This window comes from Acromyrmex echinatior, chromosome 9, assembly GCF_024713525.1.
Source record: "Acromyrmex echinatior isolate Ae372 chromosome 9, ASM2471352v2, whole genome shotgun sequence".
Classification (NCBI taxonomy): domain Eukaryota; kingdom Metazoa; phylum Arthropoda; class Insecta; order Hymenoptera; family Formicidae; genus Acromyrmex; species Acromyrmex echinatior.
The window spans coordinates 3,590,658-3,615,757 of record NC_141860.1 but is presented as its reverse complement, the minus strand read 5'-3'; the positions used below and the strand labels follow the sequence as shown (position 1 = coordinate 3,615,757).

Below are 25,100 nucleotides of genomic sequence, written 5' to 3'. Positions count from 1 at the left end.
ACTTGAATTTTTTTCAGTATTTTATATAAAGTCTGTGTGTAATTAGCTTATTGTGATAACAGGATAAAAAAAGAGTTAATATTATAAAAATACAAAAATTAATAAAAATAAAAAATGCAATACTAAAATCACAATTAATGATTTAATCCCGTTATTACTGTGTTCAATGTAATTCAGAAACCTGAGATTTTCATTATCTTTAATTGTAGCATTTAACGTATGAGTAATAAATATATTATATTTCATATCTAAAATTCTTTTTTTGGAAAATGAAATAAATACAACTCTGATTCAATTATATTGTTTGTGTCTGATCAACTATGATCTTTATATTAAATACAAAATCAAAGTTTCACAGTAATAACCACAGTGAACAAGAAAGTGTAAACTTTACTAAATGAATAATATAGTTCAAAAGCAGATGACTTGAAAGCTGATGAAAATATTGTATTTTTTCTATCTACCGAATTTTCAAGAAAGAAATTCGAATTTGGAAGTAAAAATAAAAAGATGTGATATTTAGATCTTGAGTCTTCCCAGATTGTTCTGAAGCTCGATTATGTGTACAGAGCTGAGCATTTTTTGCATACTAAAATACTTGTAGATTTCATTGATACTATTCCAAGTACAGAAACAAATATGAGTAATGAAAAAAAATTTCTAGATCTTGTAGCTAAATCCTTTCTCAGAGGAGCACGAAAAATACCATTCTAGTTCTATCGAGATACATATTCGTACGAAGATATATCGAGAAATGGAAACGTTATAACTACTCTGATAGCATCTAGCGTTTGTTCAGCCCTGCGCACAAAAAATTCACTAAATAGTATATTTTATATATTTGTAGAGATATACACGCGTGAGATAGAATATACGGATGTCTCCGGAGTACCAAAAGTGTTCCGATAAGTCATATTGCTACATCGGTACTCATGAAGAACCACTTATAATTATCTTCTAACAAGCGGCACTTACCAGACGACGCGAAAAATAACTCTCTCGTGATATTCCTCCACATTCCATTGTTACTAAAATTGTTACAGCAATTTTATCATTATGAATCATTTTAAGAATGATTGAAATTTTTTCTGATTTTTATGAAATTAACGTTACGTATATAAAATATGTTCAATGCCACATTATTTTAACGTTTATTAATTATCTCGATATGTCAATTCTTTCGACAACAGCTAGAGATTTTTGAATTTCTTCAGGCTTCCAATTTTGTGGAACAATCACGAGGAGCCACCTTTCACTCGACTTATTGAATTAAATCTCGCTTTACTTAGAATATATTGAGTTCGATGAGAGAGGGATGTTTGGCGGTATATGGAGCCTACCTTCACGCCGAATGCTGCGATCTTCAGTACGCACTCGACAGTGAACATCCCCGTGAAGAATATGTTCATGTACTTCAGGATGTTCTCGTATAATTCGCTTTGCTGATAGAACTGCAATGCATACACTGACAAACACACAGCCGGACAGACAGACATACGTACGTACGTACAAGTTTTAATCGTGTGTCTCGCTCTTTTTCTTTGCTTTCTTTCGGCATGACCTTCTTCTTTCCTCTGATCATCGTGAATGAGGACGAAAGAAGTGGCTCTTTCCTTTTTTTTTTACGAAATTCTGTGCACCGATACATGAACATTCTGTGCACAATATATTGTAAATCAGGGTAACCGCACCAGCAAGATTAACTATTGTCTTAAAAACAGAATGAAGTACACTGTGAAACCATCAAATATATTAAATAAAATTTATTTAGTAATTTTTCCTGTTGATTAGAAATTTTAATCATGGTCAATAGAATCAACTTACAATTAGTGTTTAAAAACTCAAATAATTTTATATATAACATGATTATACATATAAAAGAAATTATACAATCTGTATTCTTTTACATAGAATTATTCTTGCTGAAGCATTATCACTCTTCATGCCGTTTTATTCTCATAGCACTGTAGAAATTGCAACAAATACAGAATAATGTCAAATAATATCAAAGTAAGTTGTCGAGGTAAGAATAAAAAAGTATAATAAGATTTCAAATAAATAAATCGCGTTCTGCTCGAGAATGATTCGCGGATCATGTTATGTGTCAGCTTTTGGGTGTCACGAATTGGTACACAGTTTAGTCGTACATACGTACGAAGTGTAAGATAAAGTGCGAGAGATACATGAAAAGTTACGTATATGTAAAAACGTAGTGATGTACACCTATATATTCGTAGAATATAGGGAGGGAGACATTTTTTTAACGTCGTCGTGTACTTATACGTGTACAAGCCTAATCGGTATGCGTGTATATTAAATGAAACGTTTGTTCTCTTACATTCCTGCGATATCAATTCATCTTTCGACGGTGTGGTGCATATGTTAATTATGTGTACGTGATTAATTAGTACTGTAATCTGCACTTCGCGTTGTATATCTATTTAATTAAACTATAAGAGATATCAGGTGTGTACTAAGATAACTGATCGACTGATCTTCTGGAATTCTGGATCAATAGATTGTATTATATATAGGGAATTTTCTAACTCTGGACTCTGTCGGACCCAATGACAAGAAAAAAATCGTTTAATGTAACACAAGTTTCAAAACAAGATTTTTTCTGTATTACGTATTTTAAACATTACGGCGACGAAGAAGGGTCTAGTGGATTCAAATATTTTTTTTAAATACGTTGTAAAAAATTGTTTATAGCAAACCTTACATAACTTTAAGTTACATAATCTTATTCTTTAGATTTTAACCTTCAATAAAAAAAACCATTCAATTACATTAACCTTAAGTAAAGATACATCAATTTAAAATGTAGGAAATTTCGGAGCAAATACCAATCAGAGTTAAACATGTACATATCTAAACAATACATTTTACTTATACTTGTGAGATAAAAATTAAATCTAATTGTAAGTTAAAACATGAAACATTTAATATTGATGCAAGTGTTAAGTGAAATTTAAGCTTATCATTAAATCAATTGTAAAAAAATTAATCTTTCTGTCATTGTTTTTCATGGAATTGTGGACCGTAGGTTGAGCATATATCAGTGTCTGAAGAAACTAGACGCAGAACTGATAAAGACCGAAAAAAGAAGGAAAAAGAGAGAAACACAGAAAGAAATGATCGAAAAAAACCTAAAATACAATCCAACAAAGACACTTAAAGTGAATGGATTTCTGGAACGAAAAGAATGCAGTTCAATTAACGAAGGGATCGTCAGAAATTACGAAACTTCACTTTTCGGAATGCTCTGCAATCTTTCTTTTCTGTACGAGGGAAGAGGGGAAACGTGCGGACGTGAGTCTCGTGTATTTCTTGTCATTGTTAAACATATTCAGCAGATATATCTAATGTTATTGCTATTTCGTTCAGCTGTCAGTTTGAGCAATCTGTTTTGGCGACAGCCAGCATGCGACACGCAGTTTTGCACATGTGTGAGAAGTATAGGTGGATACCCTATATGTATATACATATATACGTACATCGTATCAACCGTCAATGTGTCGAACGAGAAGACAATTAATTATAATCCAAATACCGAACTGGTTAATTTGCATTAGATTATATTTCATATTTGCATTAGATTATATTTCATATAGTAATAAGTAAATATATTATTAATACATTACATATTATTAATTATTATATCTGAGAGAGATTAAAATGATTAATTTTGTGACTTCAAAATAAAACATCATTTAGACCTGGTTGCATCAACGTTACTTTAACTTCAAGCAAGACTTAAAACTCACTTTGTCTCGTTTTAAAGCGAAAGAAAGATAGAGATAGAGAGTTTTAAGTCTTGCTTAAAGGCAAAGTAACGTTGGTGCAATCGGGCTTTACAGATAAAAATTCCTTTTAATTATTAAATCACAAATTATTATATTCATTAATTATTTCAATCACAAGGGACAATATGTTTTCACATAAAATATTATGTACATAATTCTGCTTTTACCAATTTAATTTTTATTTTTTCTTTCACGAATTTTCCTTTAAAAAAATTTCGAAAATATGCAGAGCGTTTTTTTATAAGAACAAAACATTACTGTCTTCTCGCTTGTATGCTGAGCAAGGTGAACACATGATGTTTCATTTGATACGTGCTCTCAAGATCAAATGCAGTGCGTGTGCAAGTAATCTGAACACATTCTGTGTTTTTTTTCAGGCAAACAGGTCCGATCACAAATCATATAATCGGGCGTTGAATATGGATTCGAATTAGCCTAATATGTATATGTGTGTGAATGTTTCTAATTCGGTTCTAATTTCAAGCTCAGACTGTGATCTTGTTTAAGAAAGACAGAAGAACGAGAATAGATATTCATCTCGTGCGTTCAACTGTACAAATCATAGGCATTGGAAAGCAAACGAAGAAACTCACAATAGAATACAGGATTCGGCTCAAGACTGAAAGTATGCACGAATCCGATTAATTCTCTCTCATGAATTTACATTTATTTTATTCTAATAATAGTGGATTAATAGAATTTGAGAGTAAATCAAATTAAAGAAAACTTGTAAAAAAGATAGCGTAATTAGTAATAATAATATCTAATTATTAACAGTCGGACAATTAATGAAATTCAAAGAATAAATTCTTGATTTATAGCTCGAGTTAACATTCATATCAATTCAATCGTTGTTATTAAATGAAATAAACAGTATAAATAAGACAATATAAATAAGACAATATAAACATTTTTTTATAATTATTGGTAATTATTAAATTAAGAAAAAAATTTTTTTCTTGGTTATTCAATCATTGTAAAATTTTTTAAAAGTTATAATTATTTTTGTTATTAAAAATTAACAAATATATTACTTTCTTTATATTATAAAAATTATTATAAATTAATACAACTACTGTTAATAATATAATTACTTTTATTTAGCTAAAAATTTAATTATTTGATCTTATTAAAAAAAAACATTAAGGTAATTTACCATTTTAATAATAAACTATACATTAAATTTTCAAAGTTTTTAAAAAAATTATTATTATTACATTTTTACAATAAAAAATTTGAATATATAAAAAATATGTATATATTATATCATATATTTTTTTATTTATTTTATTATATGTTCTCATATTTAACTGTAAATTTAATTTTGCGATCTTGCGATACAAAATATTAATTTCATTTGCACACTGCAAATTTATAAATGCATGCAAAGTTATTACAATAAGTCTCTCAAAATTACATGTAATGTTGTAATTATGCATAGAAATTTTTTACAATATTAAAAATTTTTTATGCATAACTACAACATTTTGTGCATAATAAAAGTATTATTATGAATATTGGCGTGCGAGAGACACCGGGATATCTCGTATTAGTAACAAATGCGTGAGTCAGCGAAAGGACACCGCGAGCCCGCATCACATCCAATTACGCTTTCTCTCTCAATCGTGCGCCTTGCATTAAGGACAAAATATCAGAGTGCCTCCTACTATTTTCTCCCTTCGCACTCCTCGCCCCCATCGCGTTTCCAGTAACACGTACGTGTACGCTTCAGTACAAGTGTGCAGCGCCGCGCGCTGAACACCAGGATACACCATTCCTGCCGATGCGTGTACACGTATTGATAAAATACAAGGATGATACAGTTATATAGAGAAAACAATCAGAAAAGGTCAGCAGGCAAGAACAACAATGTTCTCATAAGTATATAACATGATATATAAATATGGTACAGTCTTTCGATATTACGTACTTTACTTGGACGCGACATATTCTCGTTTCTTCGTGACATGATCTCGAGTATCTTCGTTATATTAACAAAAGACGAGACTGTCAATTAGTTAAAGTTACCGATAGACCTAATGGGTCTTATATCAAGAGAATGCACGGATATTAAACTGGAAACGCGCGATAAATATCGCAGGACGCAAAGATAAACGAGCGATACATCGCAATACCAGAGTTAAGGCATAAGTTTATTTTTAAGTAAAAAACTATGTCAAATGAATTATTTTCTTCTTAAGGATGTTACACGTATTGTTTTAACAAAATAGAAAAATTATAATGAAATTACAGATTTTTTTATATTGTATTTGAAAATAATACAAAAACTTTGACAGCGATTTAGAATCTAAATTAAAAAATTATTTTAATATAAAGTAAACATGTTTTTAAAAAATTAATTAAAATAAAATGAGAAAATTTTCACTTAAACTATAAAATTATATTGCTAAATGTGTTGCAAATCAGTATTTGCTTTTATATACAGAAAGTATAAATTTCCAATTTTAGTTATTTCATAGAGATTGTACCTGATATACATCTTTAAGAAAAATATTTTTCTCTGAGAGAAATATTTTGTCCTGATTTCAAAAAAGAAAATAAAGAACACTTTCTCTCATCTATGTATAAAAAAAAAAGAATAATAATTTGCACTTATGCCTCTTTTGATATGGGACCATGATATGAAAAACCGAAAACAAAACTGGCCACAAAGTTTATAAAAATCCTTCTGAGTTGCTTTTTATTATGCTCAAAAAAATTTTTATAAATCTTGATACGTATAAATTTTGTTTTCGATTACTTGCATAAAAAGGTTCATATTTCAAAACACTTAATTTTTTTCGTTATTCGCGTTTCCTAATCGGGGAAAAAAACTGATAATCTGATTAATAAATCTCTCTAAAGAAATTGCAATGCAAGAGAGAGATCGTGACACTTACCTTCATCATAAGCAATACTGCGTTCAATACGATGAGTATCATGATAAAATATTCAAATGGCGTAGATACAACTATCCTCCAGATTTTGTACTGAACGCTATTCCGCTCCTTCGGCATATACCTCTCGAGCGGACGAGCTTGTATTATAAAGTCTATACATGATTTCTGAAAGATTAACACGGAATTATCAATGTCTGCATTAATGTCTGTGCTAAAAAAAATGTCATATAGCACATATATTGTCTAAAATGTAACGAAGATAAAAATTAAAATAAAGAAAAAATTAAAACATAAAGAGCCAATAAAAATTAATATATATGAAACAATATTTATATATTTAAATTGTTCATATATAGAAACAATTATTTAATTTATGTATATAATAATTCTATATATTAATACATTTTTCATTTTAAATAAAACTAAAATTTTAATGACGCTTGAAGAATGACTTCATATTTTTTAAATTTATCTTTTTCATGAAGAAAGCTAATGAAGCGCAAATAAAATTAATTCAAATGAAAAAATAAGCATAAGAAATTACCTGATTTTTATCGATTTCACCATCCTGCAATTCAGCTTCTCCCTGCTCCTGGAATGTGATGATAATCAAGGCCACGAAGATGTTGACGAAGAAGAATGGAAAGACGACGAAATAGACGATGTAGAAAATGGACATTTCGATACGAAAGTTCTGGATAGGGCCATGGTTCTCGTATGTAGCCGCCATCGAGTTTTGCAAGATCTGTGGCCAGCCTTCGCCGGTCTGGACAGCGAATAACGTCAGCATAGCCATCAACACGTTGTCGTAGTGAAAGCACTGGGATTCCCACTTCCGAGGCTTGAACTTCGGTAGTATTTCACCCTCCTCGAAAACGAAGAAATAACCACTGTCGCGAAAACAAAATTAGTCTCCATTTCTACTGACACCACTTGTAAAAATATAATTCGAGAATCAGTATGAAACAAAGAACTTTTTTTTAGTTTCACATTCATTTGCTTATTTAAAGATATATTTATTTGCTTACTTATCAAAATCAAATGTTCTTTAATTATTATTAAATGTAATATATTTATGCGTTCTCTCTGAAATGCTTTTGTTGATAAGTAGAAGCAAGAAGATCGAATAATATACTCAAATAGTATACTTACTTGCAATCCTCTACTTTATATTTGCTCTCATCGGTGCAGTGGGAGAATTTACCGTTAAACAACTGCACCGCAATTACGGCGAATATGAATTGAAATAATATGTACACTATGAGAATGTTCATGACATTCTTGAGACTGTTTATCACGCAGTCGAATACCGCTTTGAGCTTCGGCAAGCGCTTTATTGTCTTAAGCGGTCTGAGTACTCGCAGCACTCGTAGTGATTTGATGCTCGAAAGATTCTGGCTGACCGTAGAAGAGCTATCGAGTATGTCAAAGACGATTAACACCATAGCACATATCACTACAATCGCGTCCATAATGTTCCAGAACTCGCGCAGGTATGAGCCCGGGTGCAGTATGATACCAAGATCGATGATTTTCAGCACCATTTCGATGGTAAAGACGCCGGTAAACGCGTAATCGAAGTAGCTGAGGATCTTGTTTCTTTTCGCATCCTGTACAACAGGATCCTCGGCGGCCAGCGCGATACTCGACAACAATATCACCAGCATTATAAAGAAGTCGAAATATCGAAAGTTCACGATCCAATGGACACCTCTTCTTATGCTGCAAACGGATTATTCCATTACTTTGACGAAAGTAACAATCTCATTCTTAAAATAAAAAAAATAATATATTCAATACAATGTTAAAATACATTAGAAAATATCTAAATAAATAATATTAGGTGTTGGAATTAATTCGTAGCGTTTTACAAGTGATGGGAAGTACTTTCATTAATGTATTTTTTAATGCTCATGTGAAATAAATAACATTCTTTCATTAAAAACGCTACGAATTAATTCCAACACCTAATAGATAATTAATATGATAGATAAAAGTAGATCAAATGTCTGCTGCGCTTTTTAATTTATGTGTAAGTGTCATCTGATTTTATTTAATAACATTGTGATTTATTATGGTGTTTAATATTCTTGGGAAGAATTTCCGAGCGATCGAATTATTATTATTATTATTATTATTATTATTATTATCATCAACACTTACGGATTCGTAGGGGACAGTATAAACATGGAGGAGTATGGCAGCATTGGTTTTGGTCCCGTGTCGTCCTGCCTCCTCTCTTCGGATGTCTGGGTTTCAATTTTTCCGTCTCTGCTGGAAAAGACGAAACGTTGTTCTCCATTTTGTGGCTCTCCGTCAATATTGCGTTTTTACATTTTTTAATCTATATTACGTAATTATCAATTTTTCATTAAATAATTACGAATAATTATTAATAACTATTAACTTTATTTTATTATGAATAATTAATCACTTTGTTAAAAAACAATTTTGCAATTAAAATATGCACAAAGTCACAACATTTATATATCAAAGATCCTGTGAAATTTTCTATTTTACCTCACACAAAAATCTTATTTAAAAAAATATTATTTTCTATAAGTACGAAACGTCAAGAAAAGACAAAAACTTTTACAAAAATGGCAAAAAAAAAACTTACAAATTCTGCGTTGGAGGGCAGATTTCCGTCCTCGGTGCGTCCGCGGGTCTCTGCAAAGATTCGATCTCCTTCTCGAGTTCCTGCAGCTGTTTTTCCTTATCCTCCTCCTGCTTCTCCTCCTCGGCGGCGCTTAGTTCTTGCGCGTTCGCGAGATTGTCAACGGCGATAGCCAAGAAGACGTTCAGCAGGGTGTAGTTACCGAAAAGCATCAGCACGATGAAGTAAACTGAATAGGCCATGCTCTGCGACTCGATACCCTTATACATCACTTCGTTCCAGTCTTCTCCAGTCAAGATCTATATTGTAATCATTATTAATTATTACATTAATCGAATATTTTTTAGTTTAAGAAACATCTAATTTTTTATCATTCATTGAACAATAATTATTTATTATTAAATACGCAATTTCCACTGCATATAAAGTTTAAAAAATTATACTTTCACTGTGGATATATTTAATGTTTATTTATATTATAAAGTATACGAATTACATAGCTATTTTTCAAAGGCTAGCGACTATAAAACGAATACTTTTCTTGCTATATCTTTTATTTATATTTGGAACAACTAAAGTGTATAATGCAATAAAATTAGGTCATATTTGTTAAAAGATCGATTATAATTCATTTACAGTAACAAATAAAAATCGTAATAATAATTGATTATACTCACTTGGAAGACAGTGAGTAGTGCAATGGTAAAGGTGTTAAAGTTAGTGGGCGGCGTGCCACCTTTGAAATTGAATTGGCCACCGAATAGCTGCATACCGAGCAGCGCGAATATAAGGATGAAGAGGAAGAGTAGGAAGAGAAGGGAAACGATGCTGCGCATCGAATTTAGCAGCGATATCACGAGATTCCTCAGACTCTTCCAGTATTTGGTGATCTTAAAAATTCTCAAGAGTCTAAGAGCACGTAGGACGGAGAGGCCGAAAGAGTCACATCTCAACTCGAACCAGATCACCTCGAAGATCGAGGCCGAGATGACGATGCAGTCGAAGCGATTAAAACTCGATTTGAAGTATACGCGAGGACCGAGTGCGTAAACTTTTATGAACATCTCCATCATAAAGAGCCCCAGGAACACAAACTCTGCGAAATCTACAAATAACAAAAAATTAAGTTAAACTGGAACTCTTTAGTTCTTGAAGAACTTGAGCCTTTTAGATACAATAAGTTTTCGTTACACTGAAATCCTTCAAATTTTAATGGGTTCTGAGGTGAATTTTTCTCAGAATTTTTCAGAATTTCTATATAATTTTTCAGAATTTCTTTATAATTTTATAACTCTCACATTTTTTTATATGAATTGGAACATTTCTCAGATTTCTTAATTTATCTTTTCTTAGAAATGTGCTAATCATGAAATATCATAAGATTTTGAAGATTTTTTGTAAATATAATTTCTGAAATGTTATAACATTTAAAAAATTAAAAAATATTTTTTAAAAATTATGGGATTTCCAGAATATTTCAGAATTCACTTGAAAAATTGTGAGAGAAGATGTAAACTTTCCGAATATTTTTGAGTATTTCTGAAAAATATTCTAGTTCGTATAAAAATTGAGAAGAATTTTCACCAGAATTGACAAACATAATATCCTTTATAATATAAGCTAGTTTTATAAATCAAATTTTTACATACTAGATATAATGTGTATTTTTACATTAAATAGAGTAATGAAATTAAAATTTTGGAAAACTCACAGAGAAAATCGGTAAGCCATTTGGGCTGATTGTTATGCACGACGGCCACGCAAACGGTGTTAAAGAACACAAGAACGATGACGAACCAATAGAACTGTTGCGACTTGACGGAATTACGTATCCAAAATCTGAATCTTTTCTCAGCTCGCCAAAACTGTAGGCACGTGCCATGCTTCTTCAACTTCTTAAAGTAGGAGGCTCTCGAGAATCCTACAAAGTTTAAAATACTTCTTCAACATGAAGTTATTAAAACATTTAAAACAGATTTAATAGTTTACAGACCGGTTGATTGTCAAATTGAATATCGTATGTATTTTTATTTTGATATAAATTATATAATTTTCCTTTTACTTTAGAATTTTTTTACACTATGTCTACATCTTCACGTTTCGTACTACTCGCTAAACTATTTCTGAAACTATAATATAAAAAATCCAAATTATATGATCTAAAGCATGATAGTCTATGTTAAAATCTTGAAGTTTTTAAACATTATGACATTCTTGTGGAAGTTTTGAGGATAAATCGCACATATTAGGGATCCCTACACAAAATATATAAGCATAGCATAGCATAAAACCATCTGGACCAATGAGTATCTACTATAAGATTGTCATATTAACTTATTAGGTACTAAACTTAGTTTCCGCGGCTCACATTTAAACGCTAGTTGTAAGTGTAATTTACTTTAATATCTGAAGCTGACTGCATTTTAAAGATTAGACATTTGTCAATAAAATTCAGTGCGAAAAGATTCATTTAAGCGAATAGTGCCATTTTTTTAACCGAAAATGTTATTGCGATATAATCGCTTAAACATCTCTATTTCTCTGCTCGCCAGACAAAAAAAAATTTTTTATGGCGCATTGTAACTAGCAATAAAAAATGGATCTATTTTAATAATCCCAAACGCAAAAAGGACCCTGGCCAATCATCAAAAGCGAAATATCCATGATCACAAAGCAATTTGGTGGGATAGGCTTCGTTTACTACGAGCTACTCAAACCAAACGAAGTATCATGGGAGATCGATATCAATTACAATTGAACCGTTTGAATAAAGCATTGTTGGAAAAAAGACCAGTAGTAGCCAGCAATCGACTCAAAGTTATGTTTTTGCACAATAACGTTCGACCACACGTTGCAAAAGCCGTCAAGGAAACACTGATGCAGCTCGAATGGGAAGTTCTCCCGCAACCAGTGTATTTAACTCCTTCAGACTATTACTTGTTTCGATCGATGCAGCACGGCTTGGTGGATACACAGTTCAGACATTACGAGGATGTGCGAAAATAGATGAATGGATTGCTTCAAAAGACCAATCGGTCTATCGTCGCGGAATCCACTTATTGCCACAAAGATGAGAAAAAGATATAGCTAACGAGGACAAATGCTTTAATTGATGCATTTTTTGCTTTTGACATCGAGATGAGTTTTTTAAGAAAAAAAACCGTGGAAACTAGTTTAGTACTTAATACATAATATGCTCATTGATCTAGACAGCTTTATGCTATGTTTATGCATTTTGTGTTTTGGAGTTTTGGAGTTTTCACAGTCAGAAAAAGAAATCAAACACTTCTAGAATTATGTATTAATTGGAAGAATCAGAAAATTCTATTTATTTCTGATTCAACAAAAAATAGATATAAAAATAAATACACAAAGTTCTATACTAAATTAAATATTCTATCAAGCAATTATTATTACGGTACATATGTATGTGTACATATTGTGGCTATTTATTACTATTACTATATGTGAACAACAGGCTGAAATTAGCCTATCAAACTCTATAGGACGGGATTAGTACATTATTCAGGGGATTCAATTTCTCGTTTGAATACTAAATATTCCACTGTTCTGTTAACTTTAACTAATTAAAATTATAACCGTATAAGTGAATAATAAAAACATTAATCACAGCATTCCACTATCATATGGTACACCTAAACAGTGTAGAAATATTTCCGCCGGAAACATTGGCACTTAATATATATATATAACGTTATATTATCAATTGTATTCCTCAACTAATTTTATGACTCGCAAAAAAGTGTCCATAATATAACAATTTAAATTTTCATAAATTTTTTTCTTTTTAAATTTCATTTTTGCTTGTTTTTTAATTACTTCACGCTTCCAGAGGAAATTGTTGGTTGATATAACATAGGTTCTGACTATTAAAAAATCACGTATCCTTACTACTTGAACTCAAGTTCGTTCGAATATCCTGAAAAAGAATCATCAACTTAAAATGTAAAAGAAGTGAACAAAAAGAAAAGAATACTCGGCATAACTGGACACCAAATTGACCAAATACAACTCACCATCGTCTTCGCCGTCTTCGCCTTCCTCCTCCTCTGTATCAGTGCTCTTGCTCTTGCCAAGATTTTTCAACTTTTTTTTCTTTGCCGCTGCTTTTTTTCTTGCTGCGCAAAATAAAAAGGTAAATTAAGCTATGTAAAACTTCATAAATTATGACCTAAATAATCTTTTATTGAAAATATGTAAATATCATGTCAGATTTCGAGAAGTATTGATAAAATTATGAAAGAATCACAAATTGCAGAGTAATCATATGTTGCGATGTATGATATTTTGTGATCAAATGTGCGCATAAATTGTATTATTAAATTATTTCTAAAAAAAATTTACACACAATGTAACATATGCAAGAATGACTTGTTACTTGTAAAAAGCAAAAAATTACATTGATTGTTAATCCGGCTATTAATAAAATTAATTAAAATTACAAAAATATAGGAATGTCTTGTTTAAAAATACAGCATTCGATGCATTGCTAAAAAGAAAAAACTTGAAAAATTAAATTTGATTGTGTCAAAAGAAATACGAGTGTAAGTGCACTCTGAGTATATAAAGCACTTTATATAAATATGTATACGAGCATGTTTCGGAATACAGCTCGCTTCGCAAATCTTTTCAACTTTATGGAAGTAAATATTCATGATATCAAAATAAATTGCATTATATGGACCTTTTAATATGTACATTTTCTCCTCTTCCGTGGTCCTCTCTTCGGCGAGTATCACCTCCTCTGAAAAGTAAATATTACGTAGCAGTAATTGATATTACGTGTATTATATACATGAAAAGCAATGCTTGGAAAGTCTAGCATACGCAGTGAGCTTTTGCAGACACATTGTTTACAAAATAAGTGAATTAAAATAGATCGATAAAAAAATATACATATTTAATCTTTTTGGCAATGTGAAAATGAGATAAAGTTGTACAAACCTATTCTTTGTCATTTGAAGAACAGTAAGTAATTTTTGAGGCGTTGTAATGAAATTCAAACAATATAAGAATTTTTATTGTTTCGATATCAGCACTCGGGTACCCATGCATTGACAGAAAACTAAGAAATTTATTATTTAATTTTCAGAATTACAGAAAGATTATAAAATATAAAGTACATTTATTACAATTATTATTTTTTTCTGTCAGTTTTCAGTATTATATTATTTTTGAGGCATTATTTTATATGCGATTATTTATTTTATAATATCAATTATTTGTTTTATAATATATATATATATATATTTTTTTTTAACAATGAGATTTTTTTTAATGTTTGCGAAATGAATTCCGTTTAATCTTTTTTAATTCACGTATTTTGTCGGCAATTATTCTAACCTGCTTTGCAGATCCAATTGAGATAACAATTCAATTCGCGCTCAAGCTGCTGCTGTCTTCGTAACATCAGGAAGGACTGCCGGTTCTCCACCTTTTCTCTCTCCTTCGCAAACTCTCTACAAGTGTGATACAGATAATATGGTAGCTTATTCAGGAGTATGAAAGCTAAGTTTAGAGGATTTTCAGGCATTCCATCGTTAATATTCTAACCTTGTTTAATAAATCAACAATATTTACTCATTTAGAGGAAATGCCATTGAGAGCATTAAAAAAGAAATTTTTTTTTGTTTATTCTTTCGTAGAATTCTTCAAATTAGCTTACGCATGGGAATCATGTACCATACGCGAGATTATATGATGGATTCATTAATTATACTTTAATTTCTCTTAATCAAAATTTAAAATATCTAGTGCTAATTAAATAGGTCTAAAAATTCATTTCTATAAATATATAATTTGCATCGTATTCTCATCGCGTGTTTAGTATTAAAAAATTCCTATTTTTTTTCACACATTAAAAGGCATATATAATCTTATATGTATAATATTAATAACAAGTATCATATCATTAAAGATATTAAATCAGCTGTAATTTACAAATGAAGGAGTGCTAAAAAAATTTTTTTAGCAAAAAAAAAGATAAATAATATTTAAGATTATTAACTAATTTTACTACAAACTAATATATTTAATTTATTTTATACTTCTAATCTCACGGCAATGATGAATAAATTAAAAGAATACGATTTATTGCTCACTAATGTCAGGCAACGTCTGTTAATTGAAGATCTGCTCGAGTGATTTTAAGAACTGAACGCAGTGGTAAAGAATCGTTTGCTCTTCGCTTTCCGATAAGCTGCCCGTTGTTTGAAGCGCGGTCTTTCATTAGAAAACTCTCTGATGAGGAAAGAAAATCATTCTGAAATAATGAACCTCGCGATCTTGCCGAATGGGAGACGCGATTGTCGCTTCAAAAAAAATTATCACTGAGCGGAATGTTATCAGGAGAGACACATACTCACCCGCTCAAGACACCAAGAACTAAGTTCAGCATGAAGAATGATCCAAGGATGATCAATGGTATAAAGTAAATCCAGTTGTACCTGTTGCCAATAGCGTCATTTGTCTGCAAATTCGATCGGAATCGATATGAAGACAATAATGTCGCGTATATATGCATATGTATCGATAACACAGTCGAAGGTACATTAATTAACAGCAATAGTTATATGTAATACAGAGGCACTGGCATTCTAATCTCGCTATATCAAACACGATGTGATAAATGTAATCGTCCGAGTGTGAGAGCTCAAATTTATTTATCATTATTCGATAATATTCATTTCACAAAAAAAAATTTTATCCCACATGAAGGGAAAATCTGATATAAAAAAACATCATAGATTAAAAATTTGTCGATCACATTTATGCAAGACAACATCGGCTTTATGAAACTTCAGTATCGCTGGTGGAAAAAGAATAAGACAAGAGAAACATGCCATTTTTTTATAATGAGAGAAATTGATTCAGATTATTTGTTACATCTCTCTACTCGCTACTTGCTATTTTGAAGAAGAATCTACAGGTTTTCAAATATTTAACAGGTTGACTGCGATGATAGTCACCAGTTAAAATTTTTTAAAACGTTTATAAAAACAATCATATAATAAATAAATCCATCAATATAAAATTTTGAATAACTATAAAAGATAATAATAAAAGATAATAATAATAAAATAAAAAGTCCGTTGTTTAACACACCATCCATGGGGATGTTTGTCTCATTTAATCATATGATACAATATTTTATTATTATCACGCTTGTGATATTATGAGAAAATTCTCCTGTGGTATATACAATAAAACATTCACAAAGCAGACAACGTGTTAAATTAAGATATGTCGAAATTTATAAACTCTAAACTATTAATTTAAATTAAAAAACTCTTTCTCTCTCTCTCTCTCTCTTTCTCTACATCTTTTGTTTTTATAAAAAAATCTCCAAATATATATATATATATATATTTTCGAAGCATGGCATTTTCTTCCGACTGATGTTTTACCGTAGGCTACTCTATATTACAAAAATCGATGAAGCAATCGAAATTTTTCCGAGATTTCAGTAAATAAATATACGATTATGTTACAGACGATGGAATTACGTTGAAGGGTTTCGAAATCTATTGTTTACAATGAAATATAACAATAAAATACTGTGAAATCCTCCATGATCCATTGACTGAACATTAATCCTTTCGTAATCAACAAAAAAATATTCTACTAAAATTCTTTTCCTTTTAACTCATATTATACATATTTAATTCATATTATAGCATTAAAAGATTGAAAGTTACTTTTATGTAATTTTAAGGAAAATAACAAAATTTATCCAAAATTTATCTATCACGAAAGAATCAGACACAATAAAAAGTACAATTAACATCGAATATTGAAACATCGAAAAGAGGGTTGGAACTGACAATGTTATACTGAGCAAGGTGAACATATACAGTGTTAGTTGTTTTCGCAAGGCATTTTTAATCCAAAAGTCGACAAATTCGGCTAAAGCCGGACACAGAAAAGAGGCGAACATATATGTACAAGGACATCGGAAATTGTGAAAAAGGAAGAGACACTTAAAAGTGGGTGAAAGAAAGTACATGTACCGAAACAGTTAAAATAGTTAGTATTTTCTGTCTTCTAAAAGGGTAAATTAACCTTATAAAGAAAGAATTATAGTTTAATACAAAACTATGTTGATATTCAAGTCGCGAAGCGTTTAATAGAGGATTGATGAAACTGGGCAATCATATCCAAAACACGAGAACACAGAGATTTGAAAATGTTCACTATCATACTATTTTTTGTAACGATACTGCGAGAACAAATTGTGCACGATAACGAGGGAATTAAATTTTAACAGAAACAGGAAAAAACGAGCGAGAAAAAGAGAGAAGCAAAAAGAGAAATAGAGAAATACGGTAAATAAAAGAGAACAAGAGAAAAAAACATTAACACTGAAGAACATATTTCTCGCTTTACCCAATACAATATGGAAGTCCAGCCCTCCATAGTGATACACTGGAAGACAGTGAGCATGGCGAATCCGATGTTATCGAAGCTGGTGATGCCCGAATTTGGTCCATCCCAGATATTCCTGCACGTCGAGACATTCGCATCGCACACGTGGGACCCGGACGGGGCATCATTTTTGTTGTCTGTGCTACACGGAGTTGTTATATCCCCCTCCTGTACGATTGCATCTGCAACGTTCAATATTGTAAAACATTTCATATATTATAACGTCAGAATAACCTGAAAAAGAATTGAAGCGTATATGTATATATTTTCTAAGTAATCAGAAGCGTAAATTATATTTTCATGTATTTCAAGATTTTAGATATTTCTTTCAATCCTTTGTGTAATAAATCGAGTATATAAAATAAGACAAGTAATATTATAAGCAGTAGTGTTAGGCAAAATTTCTAGAAGGTCGATTGAGTACACTCACTGTCCTCTATAGTATAACACGCTTTATGCAGGATACCCGAATAAAACTCGAGGCCGATAATGGCGAATATCACGATGACGAAGAGTACCAGCAAGCCGATCTGCAGAAGCGGCGCCATCGCCTTAATGATAGACTTGAGCACCACCTGAAGACCTATTCGCAAAAAAATCGCCGAGGAGTTAATAAGCCTAATCACTATTTCTATAAAATCGATGTAGAAATCTATCCTCAATATTTCCGTGCATTATCGCTGATCTCGTTGTCCGAGAAATTATATGTAATTTTTTAAACGTAAAATTAATACTGATGAAAACCACAAGATCAACTTCTAGTAACAAATATATATATTTTTCTTTTGTTTGACGACATTTGTAATAACGATTTACAAATTAAAAAAGTTGTCTAGGTTTCGTAATATTTTCATAAAAATTATTTTAGTCTTCATAATGACTTGAAATAATACAATTCTTCAAAATTGTGCCTTTAATATTACTCGAAATGAATCATTCAAAACAGATGTAAAGCCTGTTCTATAATGTTCTTTATTTCCTATTTCTTGTTTTTTACCTTTTGCTTTTTTTCCTCTGCAATCGTTCTATCAATAATTATATTTTTTGTTACGTATTTCTTGTTACGTATTTCTTATTTCTTTCGAAGTTAACTTTTATCTCGGGCGATATAAAATCGGAAGAGGCAAAAAGACAAGATGTAAAAATAACAAAAGACAAGAAACAAGAAACAAAAAGCATTATAGAACAGGTTTAAGATTCATTTACATAACGAACTTCAAAAACAATTTTTTACATTAAGTTTAAAGTGCAAATATCTATTGTTAAGGTGTGAGTATTTATTTTGCCCGTTATTTACGAAAATCTCGCCGGGGATTTCGTTTACAATGGGGCTTCCCCAGACGCGAGACTTCTTTGGATTTCCTCGAGCAGAACTGCTTCGAGTTCCAAAAAATTGATCGTTTTCTAATTTGTACTAATGTGCTACTCACTCGGTATGCCGGAGACAAGTTTGAGTGGTCGCAACACGCGTATCGCACGCAACGTGCGCAGATCTATATCCAGGTCTCCGAATAGCGACGTGATGATCCTGCTCCAAAAACACACACACCCCGCCACATTTTACTACTTACTATTCTATTACACTAATACTCACGCTACTCTTAAGTACTTATACTACGTCCACTAAATAATTGACTACGTTCTTTCTAATCTGGGGAGATAATGCTATCAGGACGATCGGATGAAATTCTTGTATGTAGAAGATCAAAGAACTCTGATAAATTAAACTTCGAAAGCGCAAAATGAATATAAATAGCTATCTATAACAGAATATCTGATAAATCCCAAATGAATTATCTTATTTAACAAAAAAGTACTTGATTTAAAAAATGTTTAAAGTTTAAAAGAGAGATTTAAAAAAAAGAATAAGGCAACTTTATTTCTATATTGCGGTTAAGCAAATATCAAATTCATATTGTTTTCCGAGCTTTTTCGTTTATTCGTTATAATATAAATATCAATTTAAAAGAAATCAATAATCTGTATCTGTATTAATATAAAATATTTTTAAAGAAACATTATTAAAGTACCTCGGTATATAATAATCACAACTTTAAATTATAAAAATATAATAATTAATAACATCGTGATTTTGAATTTTTGAGATGTACTGGAATGAATATATTTTTCTCTATTTTATTAAATTTAACGCTATACTAAAAAATAAATGTCTGATAAGATAGAGCAATGTTCTACTGAAAAAGGCGCTGCGAAGGAATAGGATTGATGTATAGGCATGTAAATATATCTATGTATTTATTATATATATGTACATTCTATGTATATACGTAGCTATGTAAAATACAGTATATCTAGGTCTAGTAAAAACGCTGAGATAGTGGTTATAATCACACCTGAACTCGGCGCTCGTTTCTCAAAGTTATCAGTTCACCGTACGGTCATCGACGATTACTTATCTATTTCTAACTCTCGAATAGCAGAAGCTTTTCGAAAAGATTCACATCGATCCATAAAAGACAGATGAGTACGTGTTAAATTTTTTTTACACTAGACAACGAATTCAAAAAACTCTATATTTTTTCTATTCTGACATAATAAATGTTTTTTGATTATAGAACCAAGTATTTGGAAAAAATAATTTAATTCTATACTTTTAAAAAAAATCAAAGTTGAACCTAATACTAAAAACATCATCTCAAATATCATTATGAAGTCATTAAATATTAGAAATGTTTTAGCAACTTTCAAACTTGATCCAAGGATTACTGTAGAATCTATCTGACTAACGAGTATGGTGATCGGCGTGTTTCCTTAATTCCTATAGCTGGGGAAACCAGTTTTCGGACTATGTTGCCAAAATATCAAAATTTTCCGAAAGATTGCGTAATAACAACATTACCGCTATCAAAACTATGCTTTTGATATTAGAGATAACGCTTATGTAACATTTATTAATAATCCCATTGTTATATAAAAGTATATATAATCAATTTATTAATGTATTAAATTTTTAGGAAAAAAATGAAATCACTTTTTTATCATAGTAGATATTAAAATTTTGCTATATTACACATAAACTACTAATTACGTCAGCAAGGCATAAAGTATCTCATTTAACAATATTAGTCAAACTGATTCCTCCAACATCTTGTTTCCTCATAAAGATGTAATTAGAAAAAGAGGTTTATTTTGCCACTCACTTCAGCTGCAAATTGATTAATAGGTGTTTGCTCTCTTGAATAATAATATTAATGATCTGTCCTATATTTGTGTGAATAATGTAAATGTATGTAGGAGAATGTAATAACGATTTTTGCTGCAGATTTTAAATAGAAGCAATGATAATTTCAAACAGAAAAGTCATTTATTATTTCAATCAAATTATGTAAACATCATGATATTAATTTATAGGATATCTTTCATAATACCAGTGTATCAATAAAAAGTAGGATTGACGATTATCTGTTTAACCAGGTATATAAGATAGAAATAGATCTGAAATAAAATCCGATTGAAGAGACTTTTTCTAATCCAAATATTTCCAATTGTTTAGATATCCGAACCGTTAAAGTTTAATGATTAACCGTTCATTATTTGGATTGTGGATCTTTCAATATTTTTTTCTATGCATATAAGGTGTGTATATATGAGAAAGCGAAAGTGTGAGGACGCAAGGGAGAGAGAAAGAGAGAGAGAGAGAGAGAGAGAGAGAGAGAGGGGTGAGTGTGAAAAAGAATGAGAAACAGTGAGACCGAGAAATAGAGAGAGCAAGAAAGCGAGAGAGAAAAACTTTATATATTTATTTCGATTTATATATTAATATAGGCTAAATATACTTTTTTACATATTAAAACAATTTTAATTTTAATTTAATATAATTTTACATATATTAATAATTTTAATTATCTAAACAGATCCTGTTTTTATTAATATTAATAAAGTGCAATAGTTAGTTTCTGAGAAATAAGGGGATGTCACTTTAGAAAACCTATTCGTATATCAGCGACTTTCCTCTAGTAAAATCTGTAATTTAATCAGAATCTGAATTTATGAGATAATAGATTCGAAAGATTGGGCCTGGGCGGATTCGCAGAGTATTATATTTCAATATTCGGGTATAAGACCTGAATAATATTACTATCCAGATATCTACAGATCCAGGCGAAATCGTTAATCTTAATGAAAAGAATTCACAATCTTGAAAATCTTTTTTTTCCAAGAACATATAAAATGTTGAAGATTACTGGTAAGAATATTATAAGATTACTGTAGAAAATTACTGGTAAAAAGGAAGAGTAGAAAAAGGAAAAACGGAAGTGGACAAAGGGAGAGATTTTACTGACAAAAGTAAGCATTCGACTCTCACCCGGTCACCACGACGAAGAAGTCCATGATGTTCCAAATGTTGCGCAGGTATGAGCCGCGGTGGAGGGCGAAGCCAAAGGCAATAATTTTGAGGCTCGCTTCGATACAGAAGATCGTAAGGAAGTACATCTCCGTGGACTCGAGCGACTCTGCGAGTATGGTCTTGTCGTTCCTCGGCAAGTGTTCCTCGAGGGCGAGGACCACGCAATTGGCGATGATGGTGAACAGGACGGCGTACTCGAAGGGCGGCCACTCGGTGACACTGCGTACCTTCAACCGTATCCAATTATCTTCCGAAAGGATAAACAACGATGTAGTGCCCTTGTTGCCTCTCTCGCCGCTACTTTTACCCTTTCCTTTCCGACCCGGAGCCATGTTCACCAGATCAGGTACCTGATAACGCCAATGTTCTGCTAAAAAAACTCCGAAAAAGAAAAAGAGAGAGACTTTCAAGAGTGAATTATAGTATAATAGAGTTTATAAAATGATATAAAAAATTTTAAAAGTAACATACTGTAAGACCAGTCCCTTCTCGATCAGAGTATCAATCATGCAACTTTTCTCTAGAGTGGAAGCGTGAAAAGCGGAAATTTTTACGTATGTATGTACAAACATATACACACATACAAACAAAAAACGTTTTCGTCTCTTAGAGAAAAAGTTATATAATCAATACCCTGAACTATATTTTTTTTTGTTGACACTTTCATTGGCGACACTGCTTACCTGTCATTACGCATTGCGTACCACGATTAGTTTTCTCAGGTGGGAATAACCCGACCGCGCGATTTGTTGTTCGCGTGCATCATTAGGTATGTTCGCGTTGCATGAAATCCCCAAATATTTGTGCACTTAAAATGATAGATACATATTTCGCCTTGAAGAGAGAGAAAGCAAGGATGCCAAAAGTGAAAGCAATGCGAACAGACCTAATGATAAAGCTCTAGCTATACCAAAGTAGCATATAGGTCCTTCATTTTCAACTTAACCACCCTGTATCAATAATATCAGCGCTTATTGGACTACAGATAACTAGATCGAAATGACGGTCGAAATAGAAAATATTTTTACCAGGGATTATATAAATAAAAATAATTATAATTATATTACGATCATAATTATAATTATAATTACAATCGTAATATAATTGTAAGAGAAACTTTTAAGCGACAAGCGGTGAAGATATTGCTCAGAAGAGAAACTGTACAATTGCAAAGACACAATGATTGATTTTCCGGTGATTATAAAACTGTCACGGATTGCAGAATGTAGACGATCGATATTTTACATTAAGGATGACAAAGACAAAGACAATAATTAATAATTGTCATCTTACCTTCCCTCCGAAGCCTCCAGTCACTGAGACTACTCCTCAATCCGGCCAACCTCGATCTTCTCCCGTAATACTGACTTGCTTATCCAGGATCCCTTTATGCCGCCTCTTGCGCTGCTGCTAACATGGAAACGATAGAGGGATAAAAGAGGTCAGCGACTAGTTGCACATCGGAGCAATTTCTCAATTATTCGCGTGACATAACGATCGCGTCAAATAACGATACCATAAACCGTACCATGATTTCTATAAACGAAACAATCACTTGCAAATCAATTCTATCTCAGCTGAAAATTATTTAATGCTTTAGTCTTAAATGAAAATGCGATCTGAAATTTATCAGTAAATTAGCTATGATTTATGAATAAATTGTTAAATTCGAAACAGATCAAACTTATCTACATTCGGAATTAATTAGCGGAAATTATACAAACTTATCTATTGTATAATTTCCACTAATTATTATAGTTTTAAAATATTTAATAATCTGACAAGCACTAACAATTACAAGGTGTTTAACTTGATATAAGAATTAGCAGAATAAGTAAAAGATTGTCAATAAATGATATGTGACATAATAATACTTTAATAATTAAATAATTAAATCGATACTTTAACTAGAAAATTCTTAAAAGAAATAAATAAAGAAAAACGTTTTATATCTCTTTAATATAAATTATATATTAAAAATCGCTCTCGCCTATTTATAGCTAAATTCATCTAATTATTAATCTGTATTAAACAAATCTCAAAATTAGATGGTCAAATTTAATTGATATGCGATATAAAAACATAACTATAAATTTAGCATATATATCTTTGTACTATTCATACACGTTAAAAATATTTAAAATATTTTCTTAATTCGATAAAACTTTAATTTTAACGAAACATTTAAAGTTTTCTTTGTAGATGCGTATTCACGAATCACTAAAAATCCATAAAGTGTGCAGAATTATTAGCGGGCGATGGCTCAGTGGGATTTCATGAAACAGTTCGTTAATGATGGTGGACGAAAGTATATAACGTGGCTCCAGCTTCAATTAAGTTACATTAGCCGAGTACATTTTTGCGACAGATGTCCTATATGCATCCCGATGATTCTTTTCGTGCGACAGAGAGAGAAAGAGAGAGATAGAGGGTGGGTGAGTGAGTGACACTCAAGGCACGTGGTAGTGCAATAATTTATGGTAAGAATTTCCCATCGTTTCATCCTCGCTCTCGTACAATGCGTCAAATGCATCAATATATACAATACATCGAAATTACCGCGTTTGTAAAATCACATTCAATTTAGACAGACTGAGGATATTGACCTATATTATTTGTGATAACGTTTTTAGAAATGATACATGTGACCCTAATTGTGATATAAGTACTGAACTTTAAAATATATCTGATTAACATTTAAACTTGATTTCGACTAACATTTTATTTAAAATAAGATATCTTTTAAGAAAACACTTTTAGTTATAATTAGAGCTTAATTGATGTATATTTTTTAGTTTTGTCAAGAGAAATTGTTTTTTTACGTTAAATAAGTTTGTTAATTAATCCTTTAGTAGAAAAAACAGATATACATGTTTTTATTTTTCATTTCTTGAGAGACGAATATCTTTAGCGAACGTCAGTACAATAATATGAATTTATACATAAAAGATAGAACTAAATAA

At 31.0% G+C, this 25,100-nt stretch overlaps 1 protein-coding gene across 1 annotated transcript in view; it reads right to left on the bottom strand.

Moving 5' to 3' along the window:
* Positions 1–22,487, bottom strand: part of LOC105147386 (voltage-dependent calcium channel type A subunit alpha-1-like) — a 42,847-nt gene extending 20,360 nt beyond the window's left edge. The window contains exons 1-16 of the mRNA XM_087409194.1: positions 22,096–22,487; positions 19,199–19,296; positions 18,199–18,351; positions 17,730–17,950; positions 15,710–15,813; positions 14,688–14,803; positions 14,029–14,088; positions 13,361–13,462; positions 11,035–11,244; positions 10,001–10,428; positions 9,327–9,622; positions 8,870–8,980; positions 7,859–8,428; positions 7,251–7,596; positions 6,707–6,871; positions 1,341–1,451 (exon numbers count right to left, since the gene is read on the bottom strand). Of these exons, the coding sequence (XP_087265320.1) occupies positions 1,341–1,451; positions 6,707–6,871; positions 7,251–7,596; positions 7,859–8,428; positions 8,870–8,980; positions 9,327–9,622; positions 10,001–10,428; positions 11,035–11,244; positions 13,361–13,462; positions 14,029–14,088; positions 14,688–14,803; positions 15,710–15,813; positions 17,730–17,950; positions 18,199–18,351; positions 19,199–19,296; positions 22,096–22,469 (3,465 nt within the window). The 5' untranslated portion in view covers positions 22,470–22,487. The remainder of the gene's footprint in view (positions 1–1,340; positions 1,452–6,706; positions 6,872–7,250; positions 7,597–7,858; positions 8,429–8,869; positions 8,981–9,326; positions 9,623–10,000; positions 10,429–11,034; positions 11,245–13,360; positions 13,463–14,028; positions 14,089–14,687; positions 14,804–15,709; positions 15,814–17,729; positions 17,951–18,198; positions 18,352–19,198; positions 19,297–22,095) is intronic.
* Between the last annotated feature and the right edge of the window lie 2,613 nt (positions 22,488–25,100).